The sequence below is a fragment of the Myotis daubentonii genome, chromosome 5 (assembly GCF_963259705.1).
Source record: "Myotis daubentonii chromosome 5, mMyoDau2.1, whole genome shotgun sequence".
Lineage (NCBI taxonomy): Eukaryota > Metazoa > Chordata > Mammalia > Chiroptera > Vespertilionidae > Myotis > Myotis daubentonii.
Window position 1 is genome coordinate 108,532,950 of NC_081844.1, and position 18,901 is coordinate 108,551,850.

General features: G+C 45.3%; 1 protein-coding gene across 1 annotated transcript in view; it reads right to left on the reverse strand.

Moving 5' to 3' along the window:
* Positions 1-18,901, reverse strand: part of LOC132235997 (radial spoke head 10 homolog B-like) — a 36,028-nt gene that overhangs the window by 8,201 nt on the left and 8,926 nt on the right. The window contains exons 6-16 of the mRNA XM_059699268.1: positions 17,769-17,889; positions 14,390-14,566; positions 13,078-13,234; positions 11,678-11,799; positions 10,401-10,590; positions 9,345-9,459; positions 8,261-8,340; positions 8,014-8,162; positions 4,254-4,361; positions 2,608-2,751; positions 870-986 (exon numbers count right to left, since the gene is read on the reverse strand). Of these exons, the coding sequence (XP_059555251.1) occupies positions 870-986; positions 2,608-2,751; positions 4,254-4,361; positions 8,014-8,162; positions 8,261-8,340; positions 9,345-9,459; positions 10,401-10,590; positions 11,678-11,799; positions 13,078-13,234; positions 14,390-14,566; positions 17,769-17,889 (1,480 nt within the window). The remainder of the gene's footprint in view (positions 1-869; positions 987-2,607; positions 2,752-4,253; positions 4,362-8,013; positions 8,163-8,260; positions 8,341-9,344; positions 9,460-10,400; positions 10,591-11,677; positions 11,800-13,077; positions 13,235-14,389; positions 14,567-17,768; positions 17,890-18,901) is intronic.

Genomic DNA, 18,901 nt, shown 5'->3' on the forward strand with positions numbered 1-18,901 from the left:
CCCCCGCCCCGTCTCCTCCCCCGTTGTGGTCAATGGTAACTATTCTTCCAGTCGTTCGGGCCCCAAATCTTGGGATCACCTTTGCCTTCTCTCTCCCTCTCACAGGCCACAGCCTTCCAAGCCCCTTCCGATCATTCCAGAAGCTTCCTGACTGGTTTGTCAACGAAGCCATAGTGAGCCTGCCGACCCCTCTGCTCTCAGGGCTCGTATCTCCCTCACCACAGTCAGACACCTCCCTGGGCTGGCCACCGCCTCCCCCGTGGCTCCACTCCCTGTAGCTGTTCCGCCCACAACCCGGGCACGCTCCCACCTCAGGCCTCTGCACAGAACAGTCTTCCCCAGGGATCACACGGTTGTACTTCACTGCCTTCAGGTTTGCTCAGCTGTTACTTCATCAGAAGGCCTTCCTACCTGCCCCGCATCACTCCAATCTGCAGCCTGCCTGGCTCTCGCTTCTGGTCAGTGAGCGTAAACACAGCGCTATGGTCATGGGGCCACTTTGGAGCCAGACTGCCGGCATACAACCCCAGCTCCACGACCGACCAGGTCCGAGACGGCCTGTTCCGCACCCTTCCTGGGCTCAGCTCCTGCCTAGAGATAACAGTAGCACCTAACGGTTGCTGGGGGTGCTGCACGAGCTAGTGCCCGGGAAGCGCATGGCACCTGGTAAGCACCCGTGGGTGTCAGCTGTTCCTGTGCTCACCTGGCCTCATCCCCCCGCCCCCTCTCTAGAAGGTATGGTCCCTGGGAGGACGGGCCTCGAGTTCACTGCAGATCCCCGCGCGGACGAGCGCTCAGCACACTAGTACGCAAAGTGCTGGAAGCTGCACCCCGCCACGGGTTTTACGGGCTGAGCTGTAAGCACAAACATCTGTTACCTGGATTTTGCTGAAATCGAGCAGGAGCGCTAACTTGGTTGAAGACAACATGGAGTTGACCAAGTGCACATCAGACTCCTGGCTCGCTTCTGCGCTCAGGCTCCTGTTCTGATGGTCAGAGGAAGGACAACCATGAGAACTTCTGGCTTCCATGGAGACGGACAGACACACACATACACGTAAAGGGCACTAGTTGATGAATGTCAACATGTCTACACGTGTGTAACCACCTCAGTCAGAACAGTGAACATATCCATCACCCCGAAAGTTTCCTGTGCCCCTTGGGGACCCCTCTTTCCCCATCCTCAGCAACCACTGATATGCTTTCTGTCACTACAGATTACTTTACACTTTCTAGAATTTTCTACACAATAGTATCTACCCAGCATTTCTGTCTGGCTTCTTCCGCCCAGCATATTTCTTTTGATTCATGCACGTTGCATGTATCGTGTGATTTCGTTGCTGGCTCATACACTCCATGGTATGAATGCAGTGTGATTTGTTTAGCTTGATGGGCAATGGAAATGCCACACTGACAGCCAGAGTGAAGCTGATCGGATGGTGTCTGAGGATGACCCCTAGACCAGAATGTTCAGACTCAGTTCCTGGCATCCACAGCGATGCCATCCATACCAGCATGGATGAATTTTTAAAAATATATTCTTATTGATTTCAGAGAGAGGAAGGGAGAGGGAGAGAAACATCCATGATGAGAGAGAATCATGGATCGGCTGCCTCCTACATACCCCACACTGGGGATCAAGCCCACAACCCGGGCATGTACCCTGCCCAGGAATCGAACCATGATCCTCCCGGTTCATAGGTCAACACTCAACCACAGAGCCACGCCGGCCAGGCAAGCATAGATGAATGTAAGGTAGACGTTCATTTCCCCAAAGCAGAGCCCCAGACCCAGATTGTAGCCAGTGACCAGGCTCCCAGGTGACTTGGAGAAGCCATCAGTCACCCCTTCAACCTGGAAGAAGCCAGCCTGGCCACAGGGGTGAACTGTGAGGTGCTGAAGTTAAACTGCTGGCACACGAGGAGCCCAAGGCACAGCCCAGGGCCTCGCGGTAGGCGAGAGGCTCTCCTTCAACAACGGGAGAAGGCTCCTAGATGACCAGCTCTGAAGGGTTTTGCAGCTGTGGGGCTCCCCTGGCCCCCAAAACTCTCCCTTGTGGCTCCAAATAAATGGCCCAGAAATCCTTCAAGCCCACTAACCCGAAACGCCCATCCACAACTGGTTCGTCTCAATTTGCCTCAGCATTGGGTCCTTCAGTGAATTACTGCCACGGCCCCACTCCGCTGAGGCCTGGCAGGGAGGCCTGCCTGGGCCCAGCCCGGTGAGCAGGCCCCATCCTCAGGGCCCCCTCCAGCACCTTGTGCACACTCAGGAGCTGTCCCTAAGCGCCTGGGCTCTGCGACAGATCTCCCCCCGCCGCCACCCCGCCAACACTAGGTGCCTTAACAGGCATCTCAGGGGTTCTAAGACTCGTGGCCGCCCAGTGTGTTTGCGGGCACTCTGACCTTCGTTACGGGAGCGCCTATTGGGGGCTAGGAGACGGCTTCCTGGGGTGTGACCAGGAAACCCATTTCTCTAACTTAAAAAAGAAAAACAACACGTGAAAAGAAGTCTTCAGTCATTTCCAGAAGGGTTATAAAAGCCCAGGATAGTTTTGAGGGTGGTGACCCATTTCAGAATGAAACCACCCCTTGCTCCAAATTCTACCTTATCTGTTGGCAGATACGCGATCCCAGCTCTGTTTCTAGTGAAGTCATCGCGTAGGACACTTACATGGGATTTGGGCATTTGCTCAGTAACAGAGATGGATGCGAAGCTCAAGAGAGCCTCAAAGAATTCCAGGAACACAAGCTGAAATAGAAGAAATTAGAGTCTCATTCATCCTGACACGCCTGGAGGTGGGTCAGCGCTCACCTCGGCGTTTGTTTCTCTGCTCCAGAGACCACCACCCCCTCCTCAGGGCTGAAGGATCCTGGGTGTACACGAGGTTGTAATCAAACCTACAGCATTTAAGAGGCCTATTAGATGTTCTATTATTCCATCTGTAAGCCGCTTCTCTACTTTGATGAAAACATTTTATAACAGCTAATGGAGGACCGTCATTTTCAAAAGTGTTTCCTTTTTTCTTAAGTAGAAAAGTGGCACCCAGAAACCAAGTGTCGAGTGTGTTACCCCCTGGCAGCCGTCCTGTCCCCCTCCCCGCACCCACGTGGCCCCGACACAGGCCTGCAGAGTGCATGCACCTGGGGCTGGCTGGCTCGGACTTTGTCCAGCTGTTGGTCCTGAGCCCAGGGCCCTTTTGAGTCTGAGCTGGAACAGGCCCCTAATTTGACCAGAGGCTCCAGGCCGGCCTCTACCTGCTTCCAGGAGCAAGAACCTTGCTTCCAGGGAAGACCCAAAGCTTGGTTCTTCCAGTCGGTCAGCATGCCCGCAGCACCAGGGTCCCTGGTCTGACAGTTTGCTGAGACCTGCCCAAAGATGGGTCTAGCTGGAAAAAAGGAGACATTTGCCTGCTGCAAGAAACGCTAACAATTAAAGACACATACCTAACTCAAAGAAGGAGGAGACCAATCAGCATCTTTGAGTATATGACACGTATACCACAGGACATATACATGAATTCAATTGCTAAATAAGTTATCCATGAAACAGCATGGTAGTTTCATATTCTTTTGACTTTGGTCATTGTTTCCTTGTAGAGAGCGCCTGAGAAGGCACACGCGCATTTCTTTAATTATCGTCAGCTGAAGCCAGTGGCGTTGGCAAAGCCACATCCTGGAAACACGCTTAGCCAAAAGGCAGGAGTGCTGTCAGCTTGACCTTCAGCCCAGGTGCCTGGGGGTGGGTTTTGTTATTTAAATCCAGCCAAGCACCAGGAATACACAAGAAGGCACACAATCTCCTTTGTCTTGACTTTTAGTAAAACTTCCTGTTTTTTGCTGTATAAAATAAACACGCTGGATTGGCTCTGGGTCCCTGTCCCTGACTCTCCATCAGAAGACAGCTGTCCCACCTGGCCCCAGCTTTTTCCTTCCATCTCTGTGTCTGTCTCTTTCATTTTCTCAATCCCCAGCCGCCCCTACTCAGGAACCGGACCACTCTCTAGCCGCACTGGACGCGTAGAAGAGAGAAATATTTACATTTCCTGACATCTGAAGTCTTCGTTTTAATCTTAATCTCTAGTTTTTTTAATACAATCAAGGATACACACACACACACACACACACACACACACACACACTTATAGTTTTGCATGGGTTAGAATTCTTTTCAATCAAATCTTGGTTCTAGTATCCAAGGCAAAACAAACAGCCTGAATGGGATCTATACCACTGAGCCACCTCACTACAGACCTCAAGTTCCAAGTTGCTGTCAATTCCATCATACATGAAAGGATTGTCTTCCGCTATGACCTCCACAAATTTGGTTGATGTTAATTCCTTATTTATCATTTTAAAGTCCTATAAAAGAAACAACCAATCAAACATAAGGAACTATAATTACAAACATCTCTATGTTTTTTATGTCAATTTATATCAGTACAACGCTGTAAGAAAATATACCAGAAATGGGTATCTTGAAAACTGATAGTTTTGTGAAGCATTCTGGATTCACATTGGTAGTTACCTCTTCTCCTAACCTAATCCTTCAAAAGTAACAGTGAAGCTCTAACCGGTTTGGCTCAGTGGATAGAGCGTCGGCCTGCAGACTCAAGGGTCCCAGGTTCGATTCTGGTCAAGGGCATATACCTTGGTTGCACATTACCCAGTGGGGAGTGTGCAGGAGGCAGCTAATTGATGTTTCTCTTTCACCGATGTTTCTAACTCTCTATCCCTCTCCCTTCCTCTCTGTAAAAAATCAATAAAATATATATATAAAAGCAACAGTGAAGATTTTAAAGGGACATAAACACAGGACAGAGAATGGGAAAGTGGGTGATCCAGATGTGAGATAGCAACCCACTCTGAGGTGAGGAAGTGGGGACAGGGGACTCAGCAGAGCAGAGGAACAGGAGCTCAGGGAGGCTGGAGGCAAGGCAGGTCCCCTGTGGGGGAGAGGCACCTCTGAGGGTCACACAGCAGGTAGGGCTGACACAGGAAGACTCCCTGGGAGTTGAGGCGAAGACCTTTCCACCTCTAAGCTGAAGAGAGGCTTGTTCTCAGATACTGAACCAGAGAGCATGTGGCCTGAAAAACACGTGGTCCCCTAAAGTCACAGAGCTGCTGAAACAGGACTCGGAGTGCATCCTGGGAGGCTCCTCCCTCCACACCGATCCTCCCCCTCCCCTCCCCTCTAGGAACGGTGAAAACCAGGCTTATGAACCCCAGGAGGTAGGAGAAATCCTCTCTTGAAAAATTGTACATCAAGAGATCAATACCGAGCCCTAGCTGTTTGGGCTCAGTGGATGCAGCAGTTCTCAACCTGTGGGTCTCGAACAATGAAAATGCATCCTGCATATCAGATATTTATATTACGATTCATAACAGTAGCAAAATTACAGTTATGAAGTAGCAACAAAAATAATTTTATGGTTGGGGGTCACCACAACATGAAGAACTGTATTAAAGGGTCGCGGCATTAGGAAGGTTGAGAACCACTGGATAGAGTGTCGGCCTATGGACTGAAGGGTCCCGGATTCCATACAGTCAAGGGTACATGCCAGGGTTGCAGGTTCGATCCCCAGTAGGGGGGGTGCAGGAGGCAACTGATCAATGAGTCTCTCATCATTGATGTTTCTATCTCTCCCTCCCTCTTCCTCTCTGAAATCAATAAAAAAAATTAAAAAAAAATAAGAGATCAATATCTACAGATAATAGTGTCAACAATAAATAAAATTAAAAACTTCATTTTCCCATTATCATTATACCCCCCAAAACACAGGGTATACACGGAATAGCCTCCATTCAGGAAGGGAGAACATGGTAAGCAAAAATATGGGAAAATACAATAAACTTTCCTTTTCCTCTTGAGTTTTATAAATGATATCTTGTCTGACAGTTGAAGCAAAAATTATAACACTGTCTGATGTGGTTCTAAACTAAAGAGGAAGTATCAATTATAAGTGGTGGGGGTGAAGAGACGTAAAGGGAAGCAGGGTTTCTGTGCTTCACTATATTAGTAAAATGATGACACCAAAATGAAATTCTAAAACCTTCCAAGTGACCCACAGGAAGGCAAGGTAAAAGAAAGCAGAGAAATGAAAAACAGAAGAAACAAAATAACTGAAAAAAGAAACAGCAGACTTACACCTAACATATCAGTAACTACATTAAATGTAAATTGTCTATCACCAATTAAAAGACAGATATTGGCAGACATTGCTGGTGTGGGTGTAAAATGGTCTGACCACTTCAGAAAATACGTTGGTGGTTTAAAAATTTTTTAAATATTTATTACAAAACCCAACTATAATCTTGCACATTTACCCCAGAGAAATGAAAACTGTCCACAGTACACAATTGTTCATACTGTCTTTATTCATTACAGCCACAAACTATAAACAACCCAAATGTCCATAGGTGAATGCATAAACAAATCTTCGTGGTGTGTCCATCAAATGGAACGCTATCAGCAATAAAAAAGAACTGTTGCCCTGACCTGTTTGGCTCAGTGGATAGAGCGTCGGCCTGCGGACTGAAGGGTCCCAGGTTTGATTCCGGTCAAGGGCATGTACCTTGGTTGCAGGCACATCCCCGGTGGGGGGCGTGCAGGAGGCAGCTAGCTGGTCAATGTTCCTCTCTCAATGATGTTTCTAACTCTCTATCGTTCTCCCTTCCTCTCTGTAAAAAATCAATAAAATATATTTTTTTAAAAAAAGAACTGTTGCCTAGCTGGTGTGGCTCAGTGGTTGAGTGTCAACCTAGGAACCAGGGGTTTATAGTTCGATTCCCAGTCAGGGCACTAGCCCAGGTTGTGGGCTCAACCCCCATTTGGGGGCATGCAGGAGGCAGCCGATCAATGATTCTCATCATTGATGGTTCTCTTTCTCAATTCCCCTCTGAAATCAATAAAAATAAATTTTTTAAAAAAGAAAGAAAGGCTCTAGCCAATTTGGCTCAGTGAATAGAGCATTGGCCTTCGGACCAAAGGGTCCCGGGTTCGATTCCAGTCAAGGGCACATACGTTGGTTGCAGGCTCCTCCCCGGCCCGGGCCCTGGTCGGGGTGCAGGCAGGAGACAACCAATCGATATGTTTCTCTCACATTGATGTTTCTGCCTTTCTCTCTCTCTTCCACTCTCTGTAATAATCAATGGAAAAATATCCTCGGAGCTGTATATGATCACTCCCCCCTCCAAGACAGGTGAGGATTTTAAAAAATAATAATTTAAAAAAATCACATACTTTATAAAAAAACGATTTTCCTATAGACACTAGACTGTCAGTTTTTCATATACACACAGCACTTAAATTTCTTAAAGCACTCTATCCCCTATTAGTATCCAATTCTTTCAGTTTTAGCATGTATCTTTCCACAAGCATAAATCAAAAGTATCAGGAAACAAAAGCTACCAATATTTAGTATGGAAATGCCGTGTAAATTAGATGCTCTCACTACTTCCCAAACTGATAACTTTTGTAAATTACTTTTTGAGGACTGGTAATTTTTTTTTAATATATTTTATTGATTTATTTTTTTTACAGAGAGGAAGGGAGAGGGAAAGAGAGTTAGAAACATTGATGAGCGAGAAACATCGATCAGCTGCCTCCTGCACACCCCCACTGGGGATGTGCCCGCAGCCAAGGTACATGCCCTTGACCGGAACCGAACCTGGGACCCTGCAGTCCGCAGGCTGACGCTCTATCCACTGAGCCAAACCGGTTACAGCGATGACTGGTAATTTTTTTAAGTGGCATTCATCCCCGTTCCTTTAACCGCAAGGTCAGCATCGGTAAAGGTATCGGGGCCCCCACTGCACCGTCCCCTGCGTGGGAGCACAGCGGCGGGCGCTCCGTTTCCACCCATTCCCTGCCACAGCCCCGTGGAATTACTCCTTTCTGCCCAAAGAGACCCGGGAGACGTTCCTTGGCTATGAAACCCATCCCAGATCTTCACCTCACCGTTTGCGCACCCTGGCTGGCATACGCTTCCTTTAATTGAAATCATTTGCTTACTTTGAGCATCCAGAGGAAGTGCCTAATCTTCATGGTGGGCTCGTGGGGCGGCGCTGTGCTCGGGCTGCAGTACGCCATGTAAATCTCCCAGCACATGTCGATGTAATTCATCGAGTAGAGGGACCGCTGTTGCCCACTGAATAAACTGCCTAGAAATACCACAGAAAGGTAAACACGCAAAGCATGGTTCCAACATTACACTTTGAAGAAGTAGTGCTGAATAGAATCCTGTTGGTTCTGTGTTTACCTTTCACATGGCAGGCGTTGGGATGAATGTTCTCTGTCATCAGTTTTGTGAAACACAGAAAGAGCGAGGGGCTTCTGTGTCTGTGATTAAAAAGATATGATCACTCCCCCCTCCAGGAGGTGCCCCCCCCCCCATAGGCTCGGGAACTGGCTTCTAACAAGCAGGGTATAGAAAGGGAAAAATAGTGAGTGTCCGGGAGACAGTGCAGCTGTCACCGCTGTAACCAGGTGGTCAAGGTGAACATCACCAGTAATGAGACAGTGATGTCAGATTCCCTGATAGGATGTGACGGGAAGCACAGCTCACCTCCCTGATATTCTTCCGCAAAACCCCTAGGCTCAGTGCAATGAGGGGAAAGCTCTGCAGACCAAAATCGAGGGATATTTTATATTAACTGACCGATATTCTTCAAAAGTGTCAGGTCGTAGAAGACAAAGTCTGAGAAACTATCACAGATTGTAGGGGACTAAGCTATGTCAACTTTCCACAATGTGGGATCCTGGATTGAATCCCGGAACAGAAACGGGACAAGGGTGGGAAAATTCAGGGAAATTCCAATAGAGTCTGTGATTTAGTTAGTGGCACTACAACCATGGTAGTTCCAAGAGAGACAGGAAATTCTGGCCGAAGGTAACGTTGGTTGTGACTATTTCTGAGTAAAACCCTGAGAGCTATTTGCAGGTACTGACACATGAAGAGTCACATCTGAAGGGTTCCACGTTTAAACCTGGTATCTGATGGTTTTGTGGTTAATATTTTTGTGTCCAGCCCTTAAGTTCTAGAGTTTGTGAAAATAATGATGAGAATGAAAAGACAAGAGGCCAGCCCTCGCTGGGCGGTTCTGCTGGTTGGAGCATCGTCCTGTGTACCAAAAGGTGGCGGGTTCGATTCCCGGTCAGGGCCTGTACCCAGGCTGCAGGTTGGATTCCCGGACAGGAGGCCACTGATCAATGTTTCTCTCTCTCTCTCTCCCTATCTCTGAAACCAATGTTTTTAAAAATAAAGAAAGAAAAGAGGACAAATGTAACTGCCAGAACAGCCAGCTCTGCCTGCGTCCTCTCCCAGGGCCCAGAAGTAGACTTACTGGTATTCTTTGTGATGAATGTGGTAAGCCAGCTGCAGGAGATAGGTCAGAAATATTCTCAAAAGTATTTTTGTAAATGGAGAATGAATCTCTTCAACTGGTATGCCACTGTATTCTGGAATAAGAAAATTGAAGAGGATGATTAGTATTTTCTAGAATCTTCTCTTTTATTTTCTCCTGCTACACAATCCCAAGCACTGAGTACTTTTCTTCCTAGAGAATACTCGGAACTGTATATCCGCATCCACCTAAAAATCAAAGTCCCACTCGAAAGATCTTTATCTAGTCACTTTACACAAGAAACTTTCAAGGTCTCGTGTCCCAATGTGTTTCTAAGCTTTCTGAGCCTAATTTGATTAATGCTGATAATTCTAAATGGATTCCAGGTCTATTTCAAACACTCAGATTTGAAGTGAGTAGTTCTAATATTTTATTTTTCAAGTAGATAACTGGAGGCTTTCAGTCCTGCCTCCAGGAATTCAGCTGAGAGGAGTAAAACCTTCAAAGTCATTAAATTTACTGCATGAACTTTTTAATTTGAAATCGAGACCAAGCCCAAGACTACCTGAAGCCTTTTCTAGGCTATTCTAAGCCGTTCGCTCTCCCTGACACCCTCTGCTTCCTACCCGACAATTTAGCGTGTTTTTACTATAGATCAGAGGTAGGCAAACTTCTCTGCAAAGGGTCAGGCTTTGTGGGCCAGTCTCTGCCACAACCACTCAGTTCTGGTGTTTTAGGGCAGAAGCCGCCACAGACAATAGGTACAGAAATGGGCATGGATGTGTTCCAATAAAACTTTATTTATAAAAACAGGCAGGGAGCCCCTGCTTTGCTGACCCTCCCAGCTGTAGATGGCCATGGTGTTGCTGTTACATCACCAGATGTCTCTTCAAGTGCATTTTAAGCACCTTGAGCAGAAAGATGCCACGTGCTGATTTCTGCAACACCCCTCCCAGCCTCTGCCTTCACCCCTCAACACCTCCTAACTGGGTTCCTGGTGACAAGCTGTCACACTACTCTTTGAACTGAGAGGTGTGCCGGGCCTGGAGTACTCACCACTTATTACCCTGTCCATGTCAGCGAGAGTTATATTATGGTGGTGAAATTTGCAATCCTTTAGAAACCTCCAGAACTGAAGCTTCGTCATCAGAAAGGTGTTATCCGGGGACCGCTCACATCCTAGGCTGCTGTAGAAGCTGTAAATTCTCCTTAATTTTGTAATATTTCTTAAGATAGCATATTCTACCTGAAGGAGAAAGCCATGCATGTCTTAATCTTGCCCGATGAGAACGAAAGCAGAGAAACACCTGTTTGCTAGATTAATGCGATGACACAGGAGAAGCAGGAGCATTCACCTCTGGTCACTGAGAGAGCTCAGCGAGGACTGTATTCTCCCCACCCGGCCCCAGGCCAACAGCATGCAATTTCTGAGTGACAGGAGAAGTGCGGTCATCTGGACAGGGGAACCCCTTTCTTGCTGCTCGGTGCTAGCAGCCCGTCTGAACGGCAGCAATCAAATTCTCTCGTCTACAGATCAATATCCCGCAGGAGCACAGACACAAAAATCCTCAACAAAAGACTAGCAAATCGAATCTCGCAACATATTTAAAAATATAACATGTCCACACCAAGCGGGGTTTATCCTGGGGTTGCAAGGCCAGTTCAACCTTTGAAAAGTCAGTCTGTGTAAGTCACCGTATTGGTCACTAGGAAGAAAGGACGCGTGATCGCCATCAATGCATTTGACAAAACGCAACATCCATTCCTGACGGACACCCTCAGCAAACTGGGAGCGGGAAGGCATGGTGAGGAGGGGAACTGACAGAGGCAGGTTGGAAGGAGGGCTGGATGTCAGGGGATCGATTAACCAGTGACACTGACTGACAGCAAAGGCAGCTGTTTGGATGGGAAAGGATATGCATATACAGCCAGGAGGCTGCGGCTTGCTCCAGCTGAGACGAGAATGATCCAGACCCGGCTCAGGAAAAGACACCCATGCTTTGGCAAAATGATTCTGAGAACAGATAATAAAGACATATAATCCTGAGAAGACATCAGATATACCCAAACGAGGGACAGAACTGACCAGTGCCCTTCAAAAGTCTCAAAGTCCGGGAGACAGAGGAGCCGTGACAGACTGGAGGAGGTTAAAGGGATGGGGAGGACCAGGCCGGGTGGGACCCGGGTGGGACCCTGGAACAGAAGAGGGCATCAGGAGAGCTGCTGAAATACAAAGCCTATACTAGTGTTCGTCAACTGTCATTAAAAGTCAATTCTCTAAAAAAAATATTTAAGCCTAAATACAAATTTGTAACATTGCGAAAGGTTCTTACCTGCTTCTTTTCCTCCGGTTGCTCTCCCTTAGGGTACATGTTTAGCAACAAAGTTAGGTCCAGCTCGATGCTCGAGCCTAGCGCTGATGTACTTTCACTGCCGTTAAGCCTTCTGATAATCTCTAGCAAATGGAGGCAAACACAGGGGATAACGTGACAGGCAATGTTGACATTTTTCAGTGCTATGCCAAAATAATTTCCCACAGACGTGTGATACAAGAGCATTCCAAAATCCCACTAAACAGATGATGTACTATGGCACTGTACACCTGAAACCAGTATCATTTCATTAACCAACTAGAGGCCCGGTGCACGAATTCATGCACAGACGGGGTCCCTCTGGGTCAGTGGTTCTCAACCTTCCTAATGCTGTGGCCCTTTAATACAGTTCCTCATGTTGTGGTGACCCCCAACCATAAAATTATTTTCGTGGCTACTTCATAACTGTAATTTTGCAACTGTTATGAATCATAATGTAAATATCTGATATGCAGGCTGTATTTTCATTGTTACAAATTGAACATAATTAAAGCATAGTGATTAATCACAAAAACAATATGTAATTATATATGTGTTTTCTGATGGGCTTAGGCAACCCCTGTGAAAGGGTCGTTCGACCCCCAAAGGGGTCACGACCCACAGGTTGAGAACCGCTGCTCTGGGTGGTCTGCAGGGATCCGGCCGAAACCTGCAGTCCAACGCCGCCTGCAGCTCCTACCTGCTGCTACCGCTCATCCCAGCCCCACTGTGCCTGCCATGGGCTCGCGCCCAATCAGTCCCAATCAGGAGAGCCTCATGCTGCCGCAACAGCACTCACCAGCCATGAGCCCTGCATCTGGCGCCCTCCCAAGAGGAATGGCCTGTGGGATCAGGCTGAAATTGGCTCTCCAACATCCCCTGAGGGATCCCGGATTGAGAGAGGGCACTGGCCAGGCTGAGGGACCCCACCAGGGAGGGACCACAGGAGGGCTCCAGGGTATGTCCGGCCCATCTCGCTCAGTCCCGATTGGCCGGACCCTAGCAGCAAGCTAACCTACCAGTCGGAGCATCTGCCCCCTGGTGGGTCAGTGCATGTCATTGCAACTGGTCGACCGGTCAACTGACTGTCCCCTGGTGGTCAGTGCATGTCATAGCGAGCGGTTGAGCTGCCTTAGCATATAATTAGCATATTACACTTTGATTGGTTGTTCTGTTCTGCCATTCGTTCTATTTGCATATTACCCTTTTATTATATAGGAGGATGTCACCCCAGGACATTCAGTAAATGAATAAATAGGCAACCGAAAGAGCAGTTGCTCCCAGGAAGCTTCTGCCTTCTGGGGGGTGAGGGGTGTTGTGATGAGTGGAGCAGTGGAGAACGCAGGCCCTTGAACTCTCAGCCGGCAGGGGGACCTCCTTACCGGCACTGGAAGACCCTCCACACTGGCTCTCGAGGACAGACACAGCAGACGGGTCTTGGTAATGTACTAATTCGTCGTCGAGACTTAGAAACTCCGCTATATGGTCATTGGAGAAAGGGCCAGTATACACGCGTCCATTCTTGAAAGTTAATCGGCCCTGCAGATAGAAAGGTAACTTGTGAAGTTTAGGAAAAAAGTTCCTTAGAAAGCCATTGGTAAATGTACATCAAAATCTTTCGCAAGAATTTGGAGTTTTGCCCTGGCCGGCTTGGTTCAGTGGTTAGAGAGTCAGCTCGCAGACAGTGGTGTCTCGGGTTCAATTCCCTTTCAAGGGCATGTCCTGGGTTTCGGCTTTGATCCCCGGCCCCAGTTGGGGTGTGTGCAGGAGGCAACCAATTGGTATGTCTCTCTGACATCGATGTTTCTCTCTCTCTCTTCCCTCATCCCCTCTCTCCCTCCCTTCTACTCTTTCTAAAAATCAATGGGAAAAAATATCCTTGGGTGAGGATTAACAAACCAACAAAGAGTTTTGAGTTTCTGTTTGTTTTTAAGATATGCACTTAATCCACACATAATCAGGTTCCTAGACTCTCATGTCACTGCAGAAATCCTCCTCCTCCTGATTCTCCTTCTCTTCTCCCCTCTCTTCTTGCTGTATCTGCCTCACAACCTCTCCCCAATTGTAAGTACCCCTCGGTCACAGGATGTGTCTTATTAAACTATGCTAATGGCCAGCAGAGTGCCCATCACAGAAAAGGGACTCTCTTGGTATTTGTCAAACCCAGACCATTTGTCAGTCTGATTCAGAGAGGGGCAAATGACCCAGTTCAGTTCAGTGAACCTCAAGATGTTTGTGGAAAGCTTCTTGAAAAAGAGATTCTGCTCCCCTTCTACTTAGTGTGGGATGTGGATGTGAAGGCAGGAACCACAGCAGCCATCTTGCAATCATGAGGGAAGGGCAGTGTAAGGGTGAAACTGACATGGCAGGGGACATCATGGATAGACAGCAAAAACCTGGCAACACTGAATTGCTGAATCAAACCAACATAGAAGCCCATGTTATTTTTTATAATTTATAGAAGATTAAGCTAGATTTTCTACAACCAAAACCACACACACACACACACACACCCACACACACAACCTCTAAATATCAGGAAACTATGTTGGTAATTATTTTTAAATTTGTGTAATCGTCTGAACAAAGCAATAAGTTATCCTATGCAAATTGGATAGAGAATGGCACGCCTTGTACTGTATTTCAAGTGCTTTACATAGTCCTTAAAATGTGACCTCACAGACCTGTACTCACCATGCCATGTTTTTTATTGGAAACCCACTCCCCCTCATATATGGCTCCACTGGCGTAGTAAAACTTCCCGTGGCCATGACGACATCCATCTACAAAGTTCCCTCTGTATTCGTTTCTCAAAGGATACTGGGTGTTGGGGACTCTCTTTAGAAACCATGTGTGTGTCCCTAAACCACTCTGAAAAGGAAGGAAATGCCCATGAGAAATGTTCAAGATATTTCCTCTTTGTACTTGAATCTGTTGACAGTTAGGTGTGGGTTAAAAACAATGACTTATTTGAAGGGGCAAAGAACATGGACTTCAGGGTCTCAGCTCAGCTACTTCCTAACTAGCCTTCTGACCTCAGGCAAATTATTGAAGCCTTTGTCTTTCGTCTGTAAAATGGAAATAATATCTACCCTGCAGGTTGGGTGCAAAGACTGAAGATAGAAAGTGCCTGACTTGATAGTGATTATTTTAGTTATTATCTTTAATTTTATTTTTAACGTGCAGATTGATTTAAAAAAAAAATCCTACTTTCCAGTGGTAACCTCGACTAAGCCCTAAACGTGTATACACCTGACAATAGAGCTTCAAAATATATGATGGATCCGGAAGGAGAAATAGACAAATCTTCAATTAAACCTGGACACTTCAACACTGTCTCTTCAACATGGATAGAAAAAGCAGACAGAAAATGAGTGATGACCTGGAAGACCTGAACCATCACAGTGATCTAGCTGACATCTGGGGAACATTCCACTCCACAAAAGCAGAAACACATCTCGCATCCACCAAGACAACCATTGTCTGGGCCGTAAGATAAGCATATTTAAAAGGAATGCGATCATACGAAGTGTATTCTTGGACTACAGTGGAACTAATAAACTATAAAATCAACAATAGAAAGATATCTTGAAAAATCCCCAAATATTTGGAAATGAAACAACTTACTTCAAAATAATTTATAGGCTAAAGAGTAAGTCATGGGGAAATTAGAAAATATTTTGAACTGAACAAAAATTAGAACATAGTATATCAGAATCTGTTGGGTACAGACAAAGCAGTGCTTAGAGGGAAAAAGCCTGTAGTATTAAATGCTTATATTAGAAAAGAAGAACTGTCCCCAATTAGTAAGGCTCCCACCTTATAACTCTAGGAAAAAAGAGCAAATAAAACCCAAAGCGTGCAACAATAATAGCAAAGAGCAGATATCAAAGTGAAAACTGAAAGACATCAAAGAAAATAAATAAAATTAAAATTGGCTCTGCGAATTTTAATGACATTGATACACTTCTAGCAAGACTAATAAAGAAAAACAGAAAAAGAAAAATTACTAGTATCAGAGGAAGGGACATCCCAATGGATCCTATGTATATTAAAATAATAAAATAAATATTATGCACTTTATGCCAATAAATTTAATAATTTATGTGAAATGGACAGATTCCTCCAATAACACAAACTTCCAAAGCTTACTCAAGAATAAATGAAGCCCTAGCCAGTTTGGTTCAGTGGATAGAGCGCCCCAGGTTCTATTCCGGTCAAGGGCATGTCCCTGGCCCTGGCCCTGGTCAGGGCTGTGCAGGAGGCAACCAATCAATGAGTTTCTCTCACATCGATGTTCCTCTCTGTCTTTCCCTCTCTCTTCCACTCTCCCTAAAGATCAATGGAAAAATATCTTCGGGTGAGGATTAACAAAAAAAAAAAAAAAAAGAAAGAGCCCTGACTGGTTTGGCTCAGTGGATAGAGCGTCAGCCTGCGGACTGAAAGGTCCCAGGTTCGATTCTGGTCAAGGGCATGTACCTTGGTTGCGGGCACATCCCCAGTAGGGAGTGTGCAGGAGGCAGCTGATCGATGTTTCTCTCTCATCGATGTTTCTAACTCTCTATACCTCTCCCTTCCTCTCTGTAAAAAAGAAAAAGAAAAAGAAAAAAGAAAATAATTATAAATAAAAAAAGAATAAATGAATAGCACATTATTTACTAAAGAAATACATTCTATAGCTAATATGTAGTTATTTATAGTTACTCTTCCCACAAAAATAACTCCAGGCCCACAGGCTTTCCTGGCATATTCAACTAAACAACCAAGAAGAGATAATACCAATTTTACAAACTCTTCCAGAAAACTTTCCAAGTCATGTTATGAGACCAACATTACCCTCATTACTAAAAGCTTACAAAGATATAAGAAAAGAATACTCTAGAGCAGCGGTTCTCAACCTGTGGGTCGTAATCCCTTTGGGGTCGAACGACCCTTTCACAGGGGTCGCCTAAATACATCCTGCATATCAGGTATTTACATTACGATTCATAACAGTAGCAACATGACAGTTATGAAGTAGCAATGAAAATAATTTTATGGTTGGGGGTCACCACAACATGAGGAACTGTATTAAAGGGTTACGGCATTAGGAAGGTTGAGAACCACTGCTCTAGATCAATATCCCTCATGAACGTAGACACAAAAATTCTCAACAAAGCTTGAGGAAATGGAATCCAGCAAGGCATGAAAAGGATAACAGCATCATGACCAAGCTGGGTTTATCCCAGGAATGCAAGGTTGGTTCAACAGTTGAAAATCAACCAATGTAATTCAATATATCAACAGGCAAGAGAAGAAAATCCACATGATCATCTGACTAGAGGCAGGAAACACTTTAGACATCTTCAACATCAATTCGTGATAAAACTGTAAGCAAATTAAAAATTAAAGAGAGCTCCCTCAACCTGATAAAGGGCATCTATGAAAAACCGAGAGCTAACATCACACTTGATAGAGGGCTGAATTCTTTCCCACCAAGGTCAGGAACAACGCAAGGATGTCCGCTCTCTCCACTCCTGTTCAGTATCACACTGGAGGTCTCAGCCACACAATCAGCAAGAGAAAAACAATGGCACTCATTAGAAAGGAAATACAAAACAAGGTTGACTATAGGCAATATGATGTCTCAATTTTTTAAGTCCCAAGGAATCTACAAGAAAGTGACTAGAACTATTATGTGCTTTTAGCAAAGTCCCTGGCTACCAGATTAATATGTACAAGACATCATCAGAAAAATCCTAGCAATATAAACCATATAAAATTAACCATAGAAAGTACATTGCTTCTAACGTATAAATAATGGCCTCAGGCCTCACAGATACCGTGTGCCTTTTGGGTTCACCAATGGTAGAATAGAATCTAGTTTGTGTGGAAGACCTTTCGAGAAAACCAAGTAATAAAACAGCGTTACAAACGTCTGGTTTAGACCAGGAAATTGTAAGTTGAGTTTCTAAATTTAGCAGAACTTGAATTTCAGACTGCCATACAACACCATACCAAATAATATATGTGCTGGGGATCAGCAGAGCGTCCACCTCTGGGTATATTCTGCTAAAACCAGCTGGTGGGGTACCTGGACACCATTCTCCCACTGACCACTGTACTCTTCGTTAGTTGTCAGCCATTTCATCGTGCCTTCCCCATGGCGCATGTTGTTTTCCCACTGCCCTTCGTACATATTTCCAGATTTATAACTAGGAAAAAAACACACAAAACACCCCACAACAATTCAAAACAATCCGTTACCTTTACTAAGACTTTCTCTTAAGACATTCTCCCTGTACTCTTATGAAGAAATCCAACTCTCTCATGCATACAATCTACTCTGACTTAAATTCAAAGGATGAGTATGTGGTTGGTAAAGAAAAAAAAAGTCACCTTAGGAGGTAGAATAAATTACTTTATTAAACTTTCTGATCATCTAATAGTAACAAAGTGAATAAGGGCAGTCATTTTAAATCTTTTTTAAAAAATATATTTTTATTGATTTCAGAGAGGAAGAGAGAGGGAGAGAGAGAAACATCAATGATGAGAGAGAAGCATTGATCGGCTGCCTCCTGCATGCCCCACATTGGAGATCGAGCCCACAACCTGGTCATGTGCCCTGATAGGGAATTGAACCATGACCTCCTGGTTCATAGGTCCACACTCAACCACTGAGTCATGCCAGTGGGCCTAAATCTTTAAAAATAATTCCTTGGCCATAGCTGGTCTGGCTCAGTGGGTAGAGCATTGGCCCACAGACTGAAGGGTCCCAGGTTCGATTCCAGTCAAGGGCACATACCTTGGTTGCAGGCTCAATCCCCTTGCCCTGTGGCCTGTGCAGGAGGTAACTAATCGATGTGTCTCTTTCACATCAATGATTCTCTCTCTTTGTCTCTCCCTCTCCCTTCTACTCCCTCTAAAAATCAATGGAAAAATATCCTTGGGTGAGGATTAACAAAAATAATAATAATTCCCTGGAGTATTATAATTAGGTGATATTGCCCACAAATATTTTGACTTTATCAGCTCAATTTAAAAATCAAGCAAATATGTCAAATTCTTCAGAAAATGTAACCTATATCATGGAGATCCATGAGTAATAGAGAGAACAAAGAAAGGCCATTTTTACATAGAATAAAGTAAAACAGAATGATTGGACAACATTTAATATGATGCTTTTCTACATTTTCTGTAGAATATTTTCATTACCATGGGGTTATA